Source organism: Pimephales promelas, chromosome 5 (assembly GCF_988280905.1).
Source record: "Pimephales promelas chromosome 5, fPimPro1.hap1.1, whole genome shotgun sequence".
Taxonomy (NCBI): domain Eukaryota; kingdom Metazoa; phylum Chordata; class Actinopteri; order Cypriniformes; family Leuciscidae; genus Pimephales; species Pimephales promelas.
This window is the reverse complement of record NC_142773.1, coordinates 43,005,775-43,017,975: the sequence shown is the minus strand read 5'-3', so window position 1 is coordinate 43,017,975 and position 12,201 is coordinate 43,005,775. Positions and strand designations below refer to the sequence as shown.

At 37.0% G+C, this 12,201-nt stretch overlaps 1 protein-coding gene across 1 annotated transcript; it reads right to left on the bottom strand.

The window, feature by feature from the left end:
- Positions 1 to 446: 446 nt before the first annotated feature.
- On the bottom strand, positions 447 to 11,920 carry LOC120471362 (uncharacterized). Its single transcript, XM_039661174.2, has 7 exons — positions 11,834 to 11,920; positions 10,169 to 10,281; positions 6,029 to 6,057; positions 5,867 to 5,930; positions 2,812 to 2,946; positions 2,076 to 2,164; positions 447 to 938 (listed from the first exon to the last, which is right to left on the bottom strand). The coding sequence occupies exons 2-7, from the start codon at positions 10,272 to 10,274 to the stop codon at positions 627 to 629; spliced, it is 735 nt and encodes a 244-aa protein (XP_039517108.2). The 5' UTR covers positions 10,275 to 10,281; positions 11,834 to 11,920; the 3' UTR covers positions 447 to 626.
- Positions 11,921 to 12,201: the final 281 nt, after the last annotated feature.

The window sequence follows — 12,201 nt, the reverse complement described above, 5'->3', positions numbered from 1 at the left end:
ATCTTCTCTGTTTTTCTGAATTAACGAGTTAATTTTTCATGAGAAAAAAAAATTTGCTCCGTTTTTCTGAATTAATGAGTTAATTTTTCATGGAAATTTTTTTTTTGCTCTGTTTTTCTGAATTAATGAGTTAATTTTTCATGAGAAAAAAAGTTTTTGCTCTGTTTTTCTGAATTAACGAAATAATTTTTCACGAGAAAAAAAATTAACGAGTTAATTCAGAAAAACGGAGCAAAAAAAAAAAAAATTCCATGAAAAATTAACTCGTTAATTCAGAAAAACAGAGCAAAAACTTTTTCTCATGAAAAATTAACTCATTAATTCAGAAAAACAGCAACAAAAAAAAAAATTCTCATGAAAAATTAACTCGTTAATTCAGAAAAACAGCAAAAAAATAAAAATTCTCATGAAAAATTAACTCGTTAATTCAGAAAAACAGAGTAGATTTTTTTTCTTCAAGTGAATATTACATATTACACCCAAATATTCTTCATACAGTGACTACCAGTGACATTTATACACATTACAGACACTTTGAGCTGATGATGTTTTGCTGAAGTAAACCTATAATCAAAAGAGCTTTACTAAAAGATAGATTTTTTTGCACGTTTTCTGGCATCGTTACATCACGGCTTTGACACTTTCGCAGGTTTCTTCAGTTTCTTCATCTCCTGCTTTTCTTCCTCTCCCTTCTTCTTGACTTTCATCTGTTTTTCTATCCGTCTCGTCGGCCTCTCCTTACTCTCGTCTTCTCCCCGTCCTCTCGCTCTCCGCTCCGGGAACCGCGCCGCTCTCGTCTTCAGGAGCCGGGGGTCTGGAAGGGCCCGGTGTCTCAGGCTCCTGGAAACTCTCTCACGATTCGCTCTCTTGGATCTGCCAGAGCCTTCGTCATCATCATCAAACCACCAGATCAACATGTGCCATAGGGAAGAGTCCGGCTTAGAAGATCAATCCAGAGGTGAATTATTAATACACATAGATACTGTTCTGTGACATCTATCTTTCTATCTATCTATCTATCTATCTATCTATCTATCTATCTATCTATCTATCTATCTATCTATCTATCTATCTATCTATCTATCTATCTATCTATCTATCTATCTATCTATCTATCTATCTATCTATCTATCTATCTATCTATCTATCTATCTATCTATCTAGCTAGCTAGCTAGCTAGCTAGCTAGCTAGCAAAATAGTCCATTACAATGTACGACGAGACAAACAATGAAATAATATTACGGTAATATTAACAATGTTCTGAGATCATTTTTACTATATATTAATAATAAATTGAGACTCAAGATGGCGCTAGTTGTATGAAAGAAATAAAAAGGCGCGAGGCTGCGGAGTGATACGGGGACACATGAATGTAGTGCTGGTTGATATATTCAATGTAGTGCGGTTGACCAATCAGAATCAAGTATTCCAGAGACGCAAGGCCAAAAAAAAAAAAACCCAAAACGAAACATGAAACATTAAAAAAAAGAAACAAAAGAAAAAAGTGAATAACTTTTAACAGTTATGGCTCTTTGTTATGAAGTTATGAATCCAACGGTTCCTTCATAAAATTATTCCCTGTTGCGAATGTTGTAAAACACCACAGGCCGATGTAAAACACTGTAAACGCAATGGAAACCCAGTCCAAACATATATAAATAATGAGATTTTACAAACAAATTGCAAATGTTTTCATCTAACTTACAAATATGAAATAATGTTTTATTAATTTGTAATCCTAGGCAGGGTTTGGCAAAATTAGTTAAATCGGAAGCAATTATTCTCCTTTTTGTAGGCTATTATAGATTCATAAGTGTTAAAATTCATTAGATTGATTCAAACGAATTGTCATCGTGATTTTGAAATGTTTCGATAACAGTATGACGTCATGAATCGTTAGCGCGACTCTGCGTGTTCGATTCAGGCTTGATTCAAAACAACAGATTCGTTCATTCGTATGTGTTTCGAAAGCGCCCGTTGCTACTTTACACAGAAAACAACACATTATAAGAAACGTTATGATCCAAGCCTGCATCTTTATACCTTTGTATGCCTTGTGGTTTTTTGTTCTTACCTCATGTGGTGTAATTTTCCCTCTTTTAATCAGATTTTGTCTCTCATGTAGTGGCGTGAGCTCTTCCTCCTTCCGGCCTCTGACTGCCTCTGGAGAGGAGAAACACCTGTCAATCATCTTCCGAACATCAGATTTAATGTTTCCAGAAGAGATTTGAGCCCCAGGTGAGATTATTTGGAGCTGTGGTTGATATTAGTATACATTTTTGTTGTTGTTGACATGATTAGTAACCTACACTTGCCGTGTTGGAGAGACTCGATATGAATGAAAACCAGCCATAAAGACCTTCAGACAAGGTTTATAATTATTTATTTTTGTTTTATGAATAAGAAATTTACCAAATGTGTGTCCCTGGGCTACAAAACCAGTCACATGGGGGGTCAACTTTTGATAACTGAGATTTACGTCATCTGAAAGCTGAATAAAATAAGCTTTTGTTAGGACAACTATTTGAAAATCTGGAACCAAAAAAAAAAAACATGAGAAAATCGACTTTAAAGTTGTCCATTTATATTCGTGATTCTGCACAAAAATAAAATATTTGATATATTTACGGTGGGAAATTTACAAAATATCTTTATGAAACATGCTCATTACTTAATGTCCTACTGATTTTCGCCATAAAAGAAAAATTGATAATTTTGACCCATACATGTGTTGTTGGCTATTTCCACACATACACCCGTGCGACTTGTGGCTGGTGTTGCGGTCCAAGGTCACACATGAGTTCACTTGCCGTGTATTTTCTGTAACCCGGAGGTCAGCAGGAGGATGGCTATGGCCACGATCAAACACCTGTTCAGCGTCACTCCTTCCCACGGCGTCTCGATCTGGGCCAGGTTCTGGATGGACAGAGCTTTGCGTAACGACGCTGAACAGAACAACAGAGACATCAACATACACAGATATAGGTACATTTTACAGGTGAAGTTCATTTAACTTAAAAAGTTAAACTAACGTATTATATAGACTCATTACATGCAAAGTGAGATATTTCAAGCCTTTATTTGTTCTAATTTTGATGATTATGGCTTATAGGTTATGAAAATCCCAAATTCAAAATTAGGATATTGTGAAAAGGTTTTCATATCTGTAAGCCATAATCATCACAATTATAACAAAAAAGGCTTGAAATATCTCACTTTGCATGTAATGAGTCTATATAATTGTATTAGTTTAACCTTTTAAGTTGATAAATAAATGAACTTTTGCAGGATATTCTCATTTTTCGAGTTTCACCTGTAATCTAAACCTAATTAAAGTACATAACTAGTAACATGCTAATTTTACAGAACTGAAGGAAAAATTAAATTTCTGCTTTCCCTCGCAAAACACAAAAAAACGTTCCCCTGATAAACTTTGTTATATTTCAATGTTTTCCCCGCAAAACTATTCCATTTCCTGAGAAACTTTTGCATACAATCGCAAAATTTCTACGTTCCATCGTTAAACTTTGGATTATATTTCAATACTTATTTTTTCGCAAAACTATTCCGTGATAAGCTTTGCGTCCCTCGATAAACTTTGCGTTATATTTAAATGATTTTTCAGCAAAAAAACTATTCGTCCCCATCCTTGAGAAACTTTGCGTTCGCTCGCAAAATATTTTCCCCAAATTTTTACGTTTCCCAGGTAAACTTTGCGTTATATTTCTATGGTTTTCTTGCTAAACTATTCCTTCCCCAATAAACATTGCTTTATATTTAAATTATTTTTTCGCAAAACTATTTGTCCCCCTCCTCGAGAAACATTGGGTTCGCTCGCAAAATATTTTCCCAAAATATTTACATTCCCCTGATAAACTGCGTTTAAATTATTTTTTCGCAAAAATATTCGTCCCCTTCCTCGAAAAACTTTGGGTTCGCTCGCAAAATATTTTCAGTTCTGCAGGTAAACTATATTTCAATGCTTTTCTTGCAAAACTATTCCGTCCACCAAGAAACTGCCTTCGCTCGCAAAATATTTACGTTCTCCTAATAAACTTTGTTATATTTCAATGTTTTTCCCCGCAAAACTATTCCACTTCCTGAGAAACTTTTGTGTTCACTCACAAAATATTTAGGTTCCCCTGATAAACTTTGCATTAAAGTTATTTTTTCGCAGAACTATTCCGTCCCCCGATAAACTTTTCGTTATATTAAATGATTTTTCCGCAAAACTATTCCATCCCCCGATAAACTTTGCGTTATATTTAAATGATTTTTTCGCAAAACTATTTGTCCCCTTCCACGAGAAACTTTGGGTTCGCTCGCAAAATATTTTCCCAAAATATTTACGTTCCCCAGATAAACTATATTTCAATGCTTTTCTTGCAAAACTATTCCGTCCACCAAGAAACTGCCTTCGCTCGCAAAATATTTACTTTCTCCTAATAAACTTTGTTATATTTCAATGTTTTTCCCTGCGAAACAATTCCACTTCTTGAGAAACTTTTGTGTTCACTCACAAAATATTTAGGTTCCCCTGATAAACTTTGCATTCAAATTATTTTTTCGCAGAACTATTCCGTCCCCCGATAAACTTTTCGTTATATTTAAATTAATTTTCTGCAAAACTATTCCATCCCCTGATAAACTTTGCGTTATATTTAAATGATTTTTCCGCAAAAAACTATTCGTCCCCGCCCTCGAGAAACTTTGCGTTCGCTCGCAAAATATTTTCCCCAAATTTTTACGTTTCCCAGGTAAACTTTGCGTTATGTTCCTATGCTTTTCTTGCAAAACTATTCCGTCCCCCAATAAATTTTGCGTTATATTTAAATGATTTTTTCGCAAAACTATTCGTCCCCTTCCTCGAGAAACTTTGGGTTTGCTTACAAAATATTTTCACAAAATATTTACGTTCCCCTGATAAACTGTGCGTTTAAATTATTTTTTCGCAAAACTATTTGTCCCCTTCCTCGAAAAACTTTGGGTTCGCTCGCAAAATATTTTCAGTTCTGCAGGTAAACTATATTTCAATGCTTTTCTTGCAAAACTATTCCGTCCACCGAGAAACTGCCTTCGCTCGCAAAATATTTACGTTCTCCTAATAAACTTTGTTATATTTCAATGTTTTTCCCCGCAAAACTATTCCACTTCTTGAGAAACTTTTGTGTTCACTCACAAAATATTTAGGTTCCCCTGATAAACTTTGCATTCAAATTATTTTTTCGCAGAACTATTCCGTCCCCCGGTAAACTTTTCGTTATATTTAAATGAATTTTCTGCAAAACTATTCCATCCCCCGATAAACTTTGCGTTATATTTAAATGATTTTTTTCGCAAAACTATTCGTCCCCTTCCACCAGAAACTTTGGGTTCGCTCGCTAAATATTTACGTTCCCCAGATAAACTATTTTTCAATGCTTTTCTTGCAAAACTATTCCGTCCACCGAGAAACTGCCTTCGCTCGCAAAATATTTACGTTCCTCTGATAAACTTTGTTATGTTTCAATGAGAAAAAAAAACGTGTTAAATTTCAAACAAGAAAGTCGAAATAATCGTGAGAATAAACACGACTCTATTCTCGAAATTTAATGACTTGATTCTCAAGATTGTATTTCGAGTTTTTTTTCTCAAAATTTAACGAGTTTAATTTCGCATTATAATGACTTAAATCTCAAGATGGATTTATTCTTTTATTATTGCTTGGCCCTAATCCTCTTCCGCACAAATCGAACAGTACTATTGTTAAATTATTTTTTATTACCAAAACGTAATTTTCATAGTCGTGAACTAGAACTTGATGGACTAGAACTAAACACCATAGAAGCCGAGAGTAAATGTGTGTCCGGTGATCGGGCGACGTACTGGCGCCAGAGAGCGGATGTTCCCGAGGAATCATCTTCGGGACTTGCTGGACGATCGGAGCCTCCTGTAGGACACAGAAGGGTTATTAATGTAACTGTTAAAGGTCATGTTCAGATGAGTGTGTGAGCGTGATCTCCAGCTGTCATGTGATATCAGACTCACCTCTCGCAGCCTCCTCTGAGCGTACATCTCTGTAAACAACAACAGATCACACTGACATGACTATCTTACTGTAGAGGAAATACATTGCACACATATAAAATGCTCAGTGAGACATTAATACATTTAAAGAGGACCTAATACACTCTTCTATGAAGTCGTGATTGTGTTTCAGGCTCTACTAGAACAGCTTTTCCTACCTGAATGTTGATTATTCAGTCCTTTTTTGTGATTATGCGGCCCGATTTCTTAAAAAATGTGATGGAATATGCAGGATTTTTATGCAATGAAACTGCGGGAACATGCAAAAACTGCGGTTTGATGAAAAAGAGAAAAACAAGTGATTGAAAGCACACTGTGCTCTGATTGGTCGGCTGGATCAGTGTGTTGTGATTGGTCGAGAGTGTGTTTGGGAAATGCCCCGCCCCTTTCCATAACCGCCAGTTTAACACACTACTAACTAACTCAACCAGGCCCCGCCCCTTTATTCTCCGCATTAATTATTATAATGAGGAATATTGAGACTCAAGACTACAATGGAGGCGTTTCAGGATTTCAGAAACACTGATATAGAGAATTAGGGTACGTTTAAAACGACAATGATGTACTAAAAGTGTACAGACGCTAAAGTTGTCAAAATGATCTCGTTCATCACGGATTTGCAAAAAAACGCTGTATTCTGCTGTCAGGCCAGTAGATGGCGATGTCACCGTGCTCTTGTAGACTGAACATGTGATGCGCATGATGTCATCGTTGTTTTGTAGTTTAGACGGAGACGATAACGATATCGCTTTCAAAAACGTGCACTTTGAAACCCGTTTTCAAAAGTTTGCCGTCTGCCGTCGCGTAAACAAACGACCGAAACACATTAAAAATAAATCAGTTTTTAGTTCATAATAGAAAATAGGTCCTCTTTAACAAACAATGCAGGTGATTTTATTGTTCAATACAATTAGATTATTATCAGCCGATATTATCGGCCGATATTAGGCATTTTCCAAACTATCGGTATCGGCAGTTATAATGGCCGATAAATGAATATTTCAAAAATAAATAAAAACGGACGAAACACGCTTGAACCATGTCATGAGTGTTGGAGTTGTATAGTTTGTCCACCAGAGGGCGCTCTACACCGTTCCTGTTGGCAACACTCGTTGAGTTGCTCATTGCTTGAATAACAATTAAAATTAAAGCTGCAAGCAGCGATGGGCGGGCCCTCGCACCTGTAGCGCGTCGGGGTGTGAGGCGGCCGCGTCGCATATTTTGCAGCTCAGCCGGTGCGGCTGTAAATTTGCTACGCTGCTTCATTAAAGGTCACTTCCTGTTGCCAGCAGGTGGCGCTATGACTGGGTGAATGTCGGCATGTAGATTTGTTCAGGGCGGGACTCTTGTCAAATGTGTACAATTTGGTGCAGATCTGGGCATTTACAGCCAAGTTACTACAACTTCCTGTTTCATGGCGAATCATCGATGCCACGGACACGCCCATTGAGGAAAACACGCAGATAGCACAACTTTTCATCGTCAATGCCTTTAGAAGGCACAGCAGAAATTTGAAGTCGATCCGACTAACTCCCTAGGAGGAGTTAGTTAAAGTACGTAATGAGTAAATCATCCAAAAATGGCGGTGAAATTAGAAATGGCCGACTTCCTGTTGAGTTTAGGGCATCGCTCCAAGAGACTTTTCTGTGCGGCTGGACATGGTAGATGTACCACTGAAATTTCATACAGGTCGGTCAAACATGCGACGGGGGCTGCTTCGTTAAAGGCCACTTCCTGTTGCCAGCAGGTGGCGCTATGACTGTGGGTGAATTTCTGAATGTAGATTTTTTCAGGGCGGGACTCTTGTCAAATGTGTAAAATTTTGTGCAGATCTAGGCATTTACAGCCAAGTTACTACAACTTCCTGTTTCATGGCGAATCATCGACGCCACACACACACCCATTGACGAAAACGCGCAGATAGCACAACTTTACATCGTCAATGCCTTTGGAAGGCACAGCAGAAATGTGAAGTCAATCCGACGAAAGCCCTAGGAGGAGTTCGTTAAAGTACGTAATGAGTAAATCATCCAAAAATGGCGGTAAAATTCGAAATGGCCGACTTCCTGTTGAGTTTAGGGCATCGCTCCAAGAGACTTTTCAGTGCGTCTGGACATGGTAGATGTGCCACAGAAATTTCGTACATGTCGGTCAAACATGCTACAGGGGGCTGCTTCGTTAAAGGTCACTTCCTGTTGCCAGCAGGTGGCGCTATTACTGTGGGTGAATGACAGCATGTAGATTTGTTCAGGGCGGGACTCTTGTCAAATGTGTAAAATTTCGTGCAGATCTGGGCATTTACAGCCAAGTTACTACAACTTCCTGTTTCATGGCGAATCATCGACGCCACGGACACGCCCATCGACGAAAACACGCAGATAGCACAACTTTACATCGTCAATGCCTTTAGAAGGTACAGCAGAAATGTGAATTTGATCCGACTAATTCCCTAGGAGGAGTTCGTTAAAGTACGGAGTGTGTAAATCGTCCCAAATCGGTCGCCAAATTCAAAATGGCGGACTTCCTGTCGAGTTTAGGGTATGGGTTCTTGAGGCTTTTTTGTACGTCTGGTCATGCTAGATGTACCACAGAAATTTCGTACATGTCGGTCAAACATATGGCGGGGGCTGCTACGTTAAAGGTCACTTCCTGTTGCCAGCAGGTGGCGCTATGACTTAGGGTGAATGTCGGCATGTAGATTTGTTCAGGGCGGGACTCTTGTCAAATGTGTAAAATTTCGTGCAGGTCTGGGCATTTACAGCCAAGTTATTACAACTTCCTGTTTCATGGCGAATCTTCGACGCCACGGACACGCCCATCGACGAAAACGCGCAGATAGCACAACTTTACATCGTCAATGCCTTTAGAAGGCACAGCAGAAATTTTAAGTCCATCCGACTAAATCCCTAGGAGGAGTTCGTTAAAGTACGGAGTCTGTAAATCGTCCAAAAATGGCCGCCAAATTCAAAATGGCGGACATCCTGTCGAGTTTAGGGTATGGGTTCTTGAGGCTTTTTTGTGCGTCTTGATATGATACACGTCCCCACCAAATTTCGTGCATGTAGGTTGAACGTGGACGAGGGGCTAATTTTTTTCAATTTTCTAGGTGGCGCTATCGTGCCATTTTGCCCCGCCCATCCGCGAAACCCACAAAATACGAAATTTTTCACCAGTCCTGACATGCGTGCCAAATTTGGTGAGTTTTTGAGCATGTTGCGGCCCCGAAAATGGCACTTACTTTGCAGAAAAAAGAAAAAAAAAAAAAAAAAAAAAAAAAAATCCTAACAGTTTCAATAGGGACCTCGCACTGTTAGTGCTCGGGCCCTAATAACATCCCCATCAGTTCTCTTATAACTCAAATAAGCATGACAAAATTTGTGACTATCATGTCCAGTTTAAAATAAATAAATAAATAAATAAAATATCGGCCGATATATCGGAATATCGGATTTTAAAACCCAAAAATATTTGTATCGCTATCGACCTTCAAAATCCTTTATCGGTCGGGCTCTAAATACAATACTAATACATTTTTTTAAGAATACATTTACCTTTATATTTTACAGTAAAAATCGATTTGCATGAAGAGAGTGCGTGCACTTTTACAGTAAAATAGTTTTTTGAAGAGCAAGTCACATTATAGGCTCTATCTTTAGAGAGGACTGTTGGACGGTGTCGTGTTTCTCGTGTGTGTCAAGGTTATTGTGTTGTATTATTAGACTCACTGTTCACTTTAACACCACAAATAGTGTTGATGGCCTTTTCTTAATTTAGAAGGAACACTTTGCTCCCAAGACATCTCGAATCTCGAAAAAGTTCATTTATTTCTGTACTTCAAGTTGAAACTTTTGAAAACCTTTATACATTTGGGGGTTTTCATAAGCTGTAAGCCATAATCATCACAATTATAACAAATAAAGCCTCTCATTTTGCATGTAATGAGTCTATATAATATATTAGTTTCACCTTTTAAGTTGAAATAGTGAAATAAATGAAGTTTTGCACGATATTCTCATTTTTTGAGTTCAGAAACATGCATGTATGATCGCTTCTCTGCTTGTTTGCAATGCGTTGGCTCAGGTTATGCGAGCTCATTTGTACCCGCTCTGCTTCCGGTGCGCGCTTGTCTGAGGGGTTTCGGAGGAGGAACGTCTTTCACTGGTTTTCCAAGCTCTTCCTCAAATGTCTCGAAGGTGCTTTCATCCATAACTCACCTGAGAGAGAGAGAGAGAGAGAGAGAGAGAGAGAGAGAGAGAGAGAGAGAGAGAGAGCGAGAGAGAGAGAGAGAGATGGCACATAAACTCCTGATGTGTGATGAAACATCTCAAACCGCTGTGGTAAATATTGCTGGATTCACAGACTCATATTTGATCGTTTTAGTGCTTCAATATAGAGACCCTGTGAAATCACACCAATTTAGAAAATCTTCAGATTCTCAAATTTGTGTACAATTTTGCACATTAAACCAGTGTATTATGAAAAGCACTATATATATTTACAGGTGAAACTCGAAAAAACAGAATATGGTGCAAAAGTTCATTTATTTCAGTAATTTAAATTAAAAGGTGAAACTAATATATTATATAAACTCATTACATGCAAACTGAGATGCTTCATTTGTCATAATTGTGATGATTATGGATGAAAACACCAAATTCAAAATTAGGATATTGTGAAAAGGTTTTCATATTTGTCATAATCATCACAATTATAACAAATAAAGGTTTGAAATATATCACTTTGCATGTAATGAGTCTATATAATATATTAGTTTCACCTTTTAAGTTGAATTACTGAAATAACACAGAAAATACAGTTTACAAATTCAGTTTAAAGCAGTTTTACAGGAATTTGTGATGATAATGTTTGATATCTTCATGCCGTACAGTCACATTTATCAGATTAGAGCTGGACAATAATATAGTTTACAATACTTTGGCATCTATATAAACAATCATGTAGTTTGGATGTGTATGTGTCGCCCTATATGTGAGTGTAATGTAAATATGAGGACAAACTTATATGCAGATTTACATAAAGCTCAATAAAACACAGGTTAAATATACATTTCATTTGTATGTTAATAAATACAACAGTGTATTTCCGTATTTGAGCTTTATGCGTCGTGAAAAATCTCAAAATATTAAAGATTTAAAAAAAATGTGATTTACAAAACTGTTTTGTAAATTAAGCTGTGCTCTAAAATATTTAATTTTATAATTAAATAAAATTGTTCTATGTGAGCTTATATATCCCTATAAAATATTTTTTTAACAATCCAAAAAATTGCAGACAACTGTAAAAGCGTAGGTATAAGAATCCTATACATGTAAGGAGCAATTTATTATTTATAATTAACATTAATAAATCTGGTAGCACTATTAGTTAACCAACAATGAGCAGTACATCTGTTAGTGTTTATTTATCTTTGTTAACATTATTAATATAAAAATTGTTAGTTCATGTTAGCTCTGGTAAGTTTAAATAATATTAACAGATGAAACTTTTGTTTTTAATGATGTATCAGTAAATAAATGATTTAATACAACGTTATTATAAAGCTTTATTTCTGTAGCTCTTTATACAATACAGATTGATTCAAAGCATTTTAACAGTAATAAACAGAGTAAAAACAGCTCTCACAATAGTGTCATTATTCAGATCAATTCAGTTCAGCGTTGAAAATCCATTTCTAATCATTATGCAAATGTTTCTCCTAAAGTAACTCATTGGACTTCACCTTTGACCCCTGTAATTTAGGCTTACCTGTGTGAAGGTGAGCAGGAGAGCCGAGGAAGAGCAGTCCGAGTATGAGAGCGCCGATCCACGGGTAGGACACGCGCACACACACACACACACACACACACACACGTGTGACAGACATGCACAGGTGCAGCAGGGTGAAAAAACAAAGCGTGCCATTACAGGACACTGATAATTCCCTGGGATGAAATGTGATTTATTTATGAAGCCTGTCAGGAGTCTTTGCATTACAGCGGCATCTGAAATATTCATCACTGAAGACTAAACACTACAACTAAAACCTATAAAAAACAGGTTTTCCTGCTTGAATGTTGATTATTCTCCTCATATTCTCCAGTGTTGCGGCTCCTCTCTTCCCAGTCTGTCAGTAA

Bases quoted from the DNA above. Each gene is read 5' to 3' on its own strand.
- LOC120471362 (XM_039661174.2), bottom strand. From the start codon at position 10,274: ATGGATGAAAGCACCTTCGAGACATTTGAGGAAGAGCTTGGAAAACCA. The intron at 2,947-5,866 runs GTACGTCGCCCG...TGTTCTGTTCAG, and splicing joins ACATCCGCTCTCTGGCGCCA to CGTCGTTACGCAAAGCTCTG. The intron at 939-2,075 runs GTAAGAACAAAA...TGATCTTCTAAG, and splicing joins GGAAAATTACACCACATGAG to CCGGACTCTTCCCTATGGCA.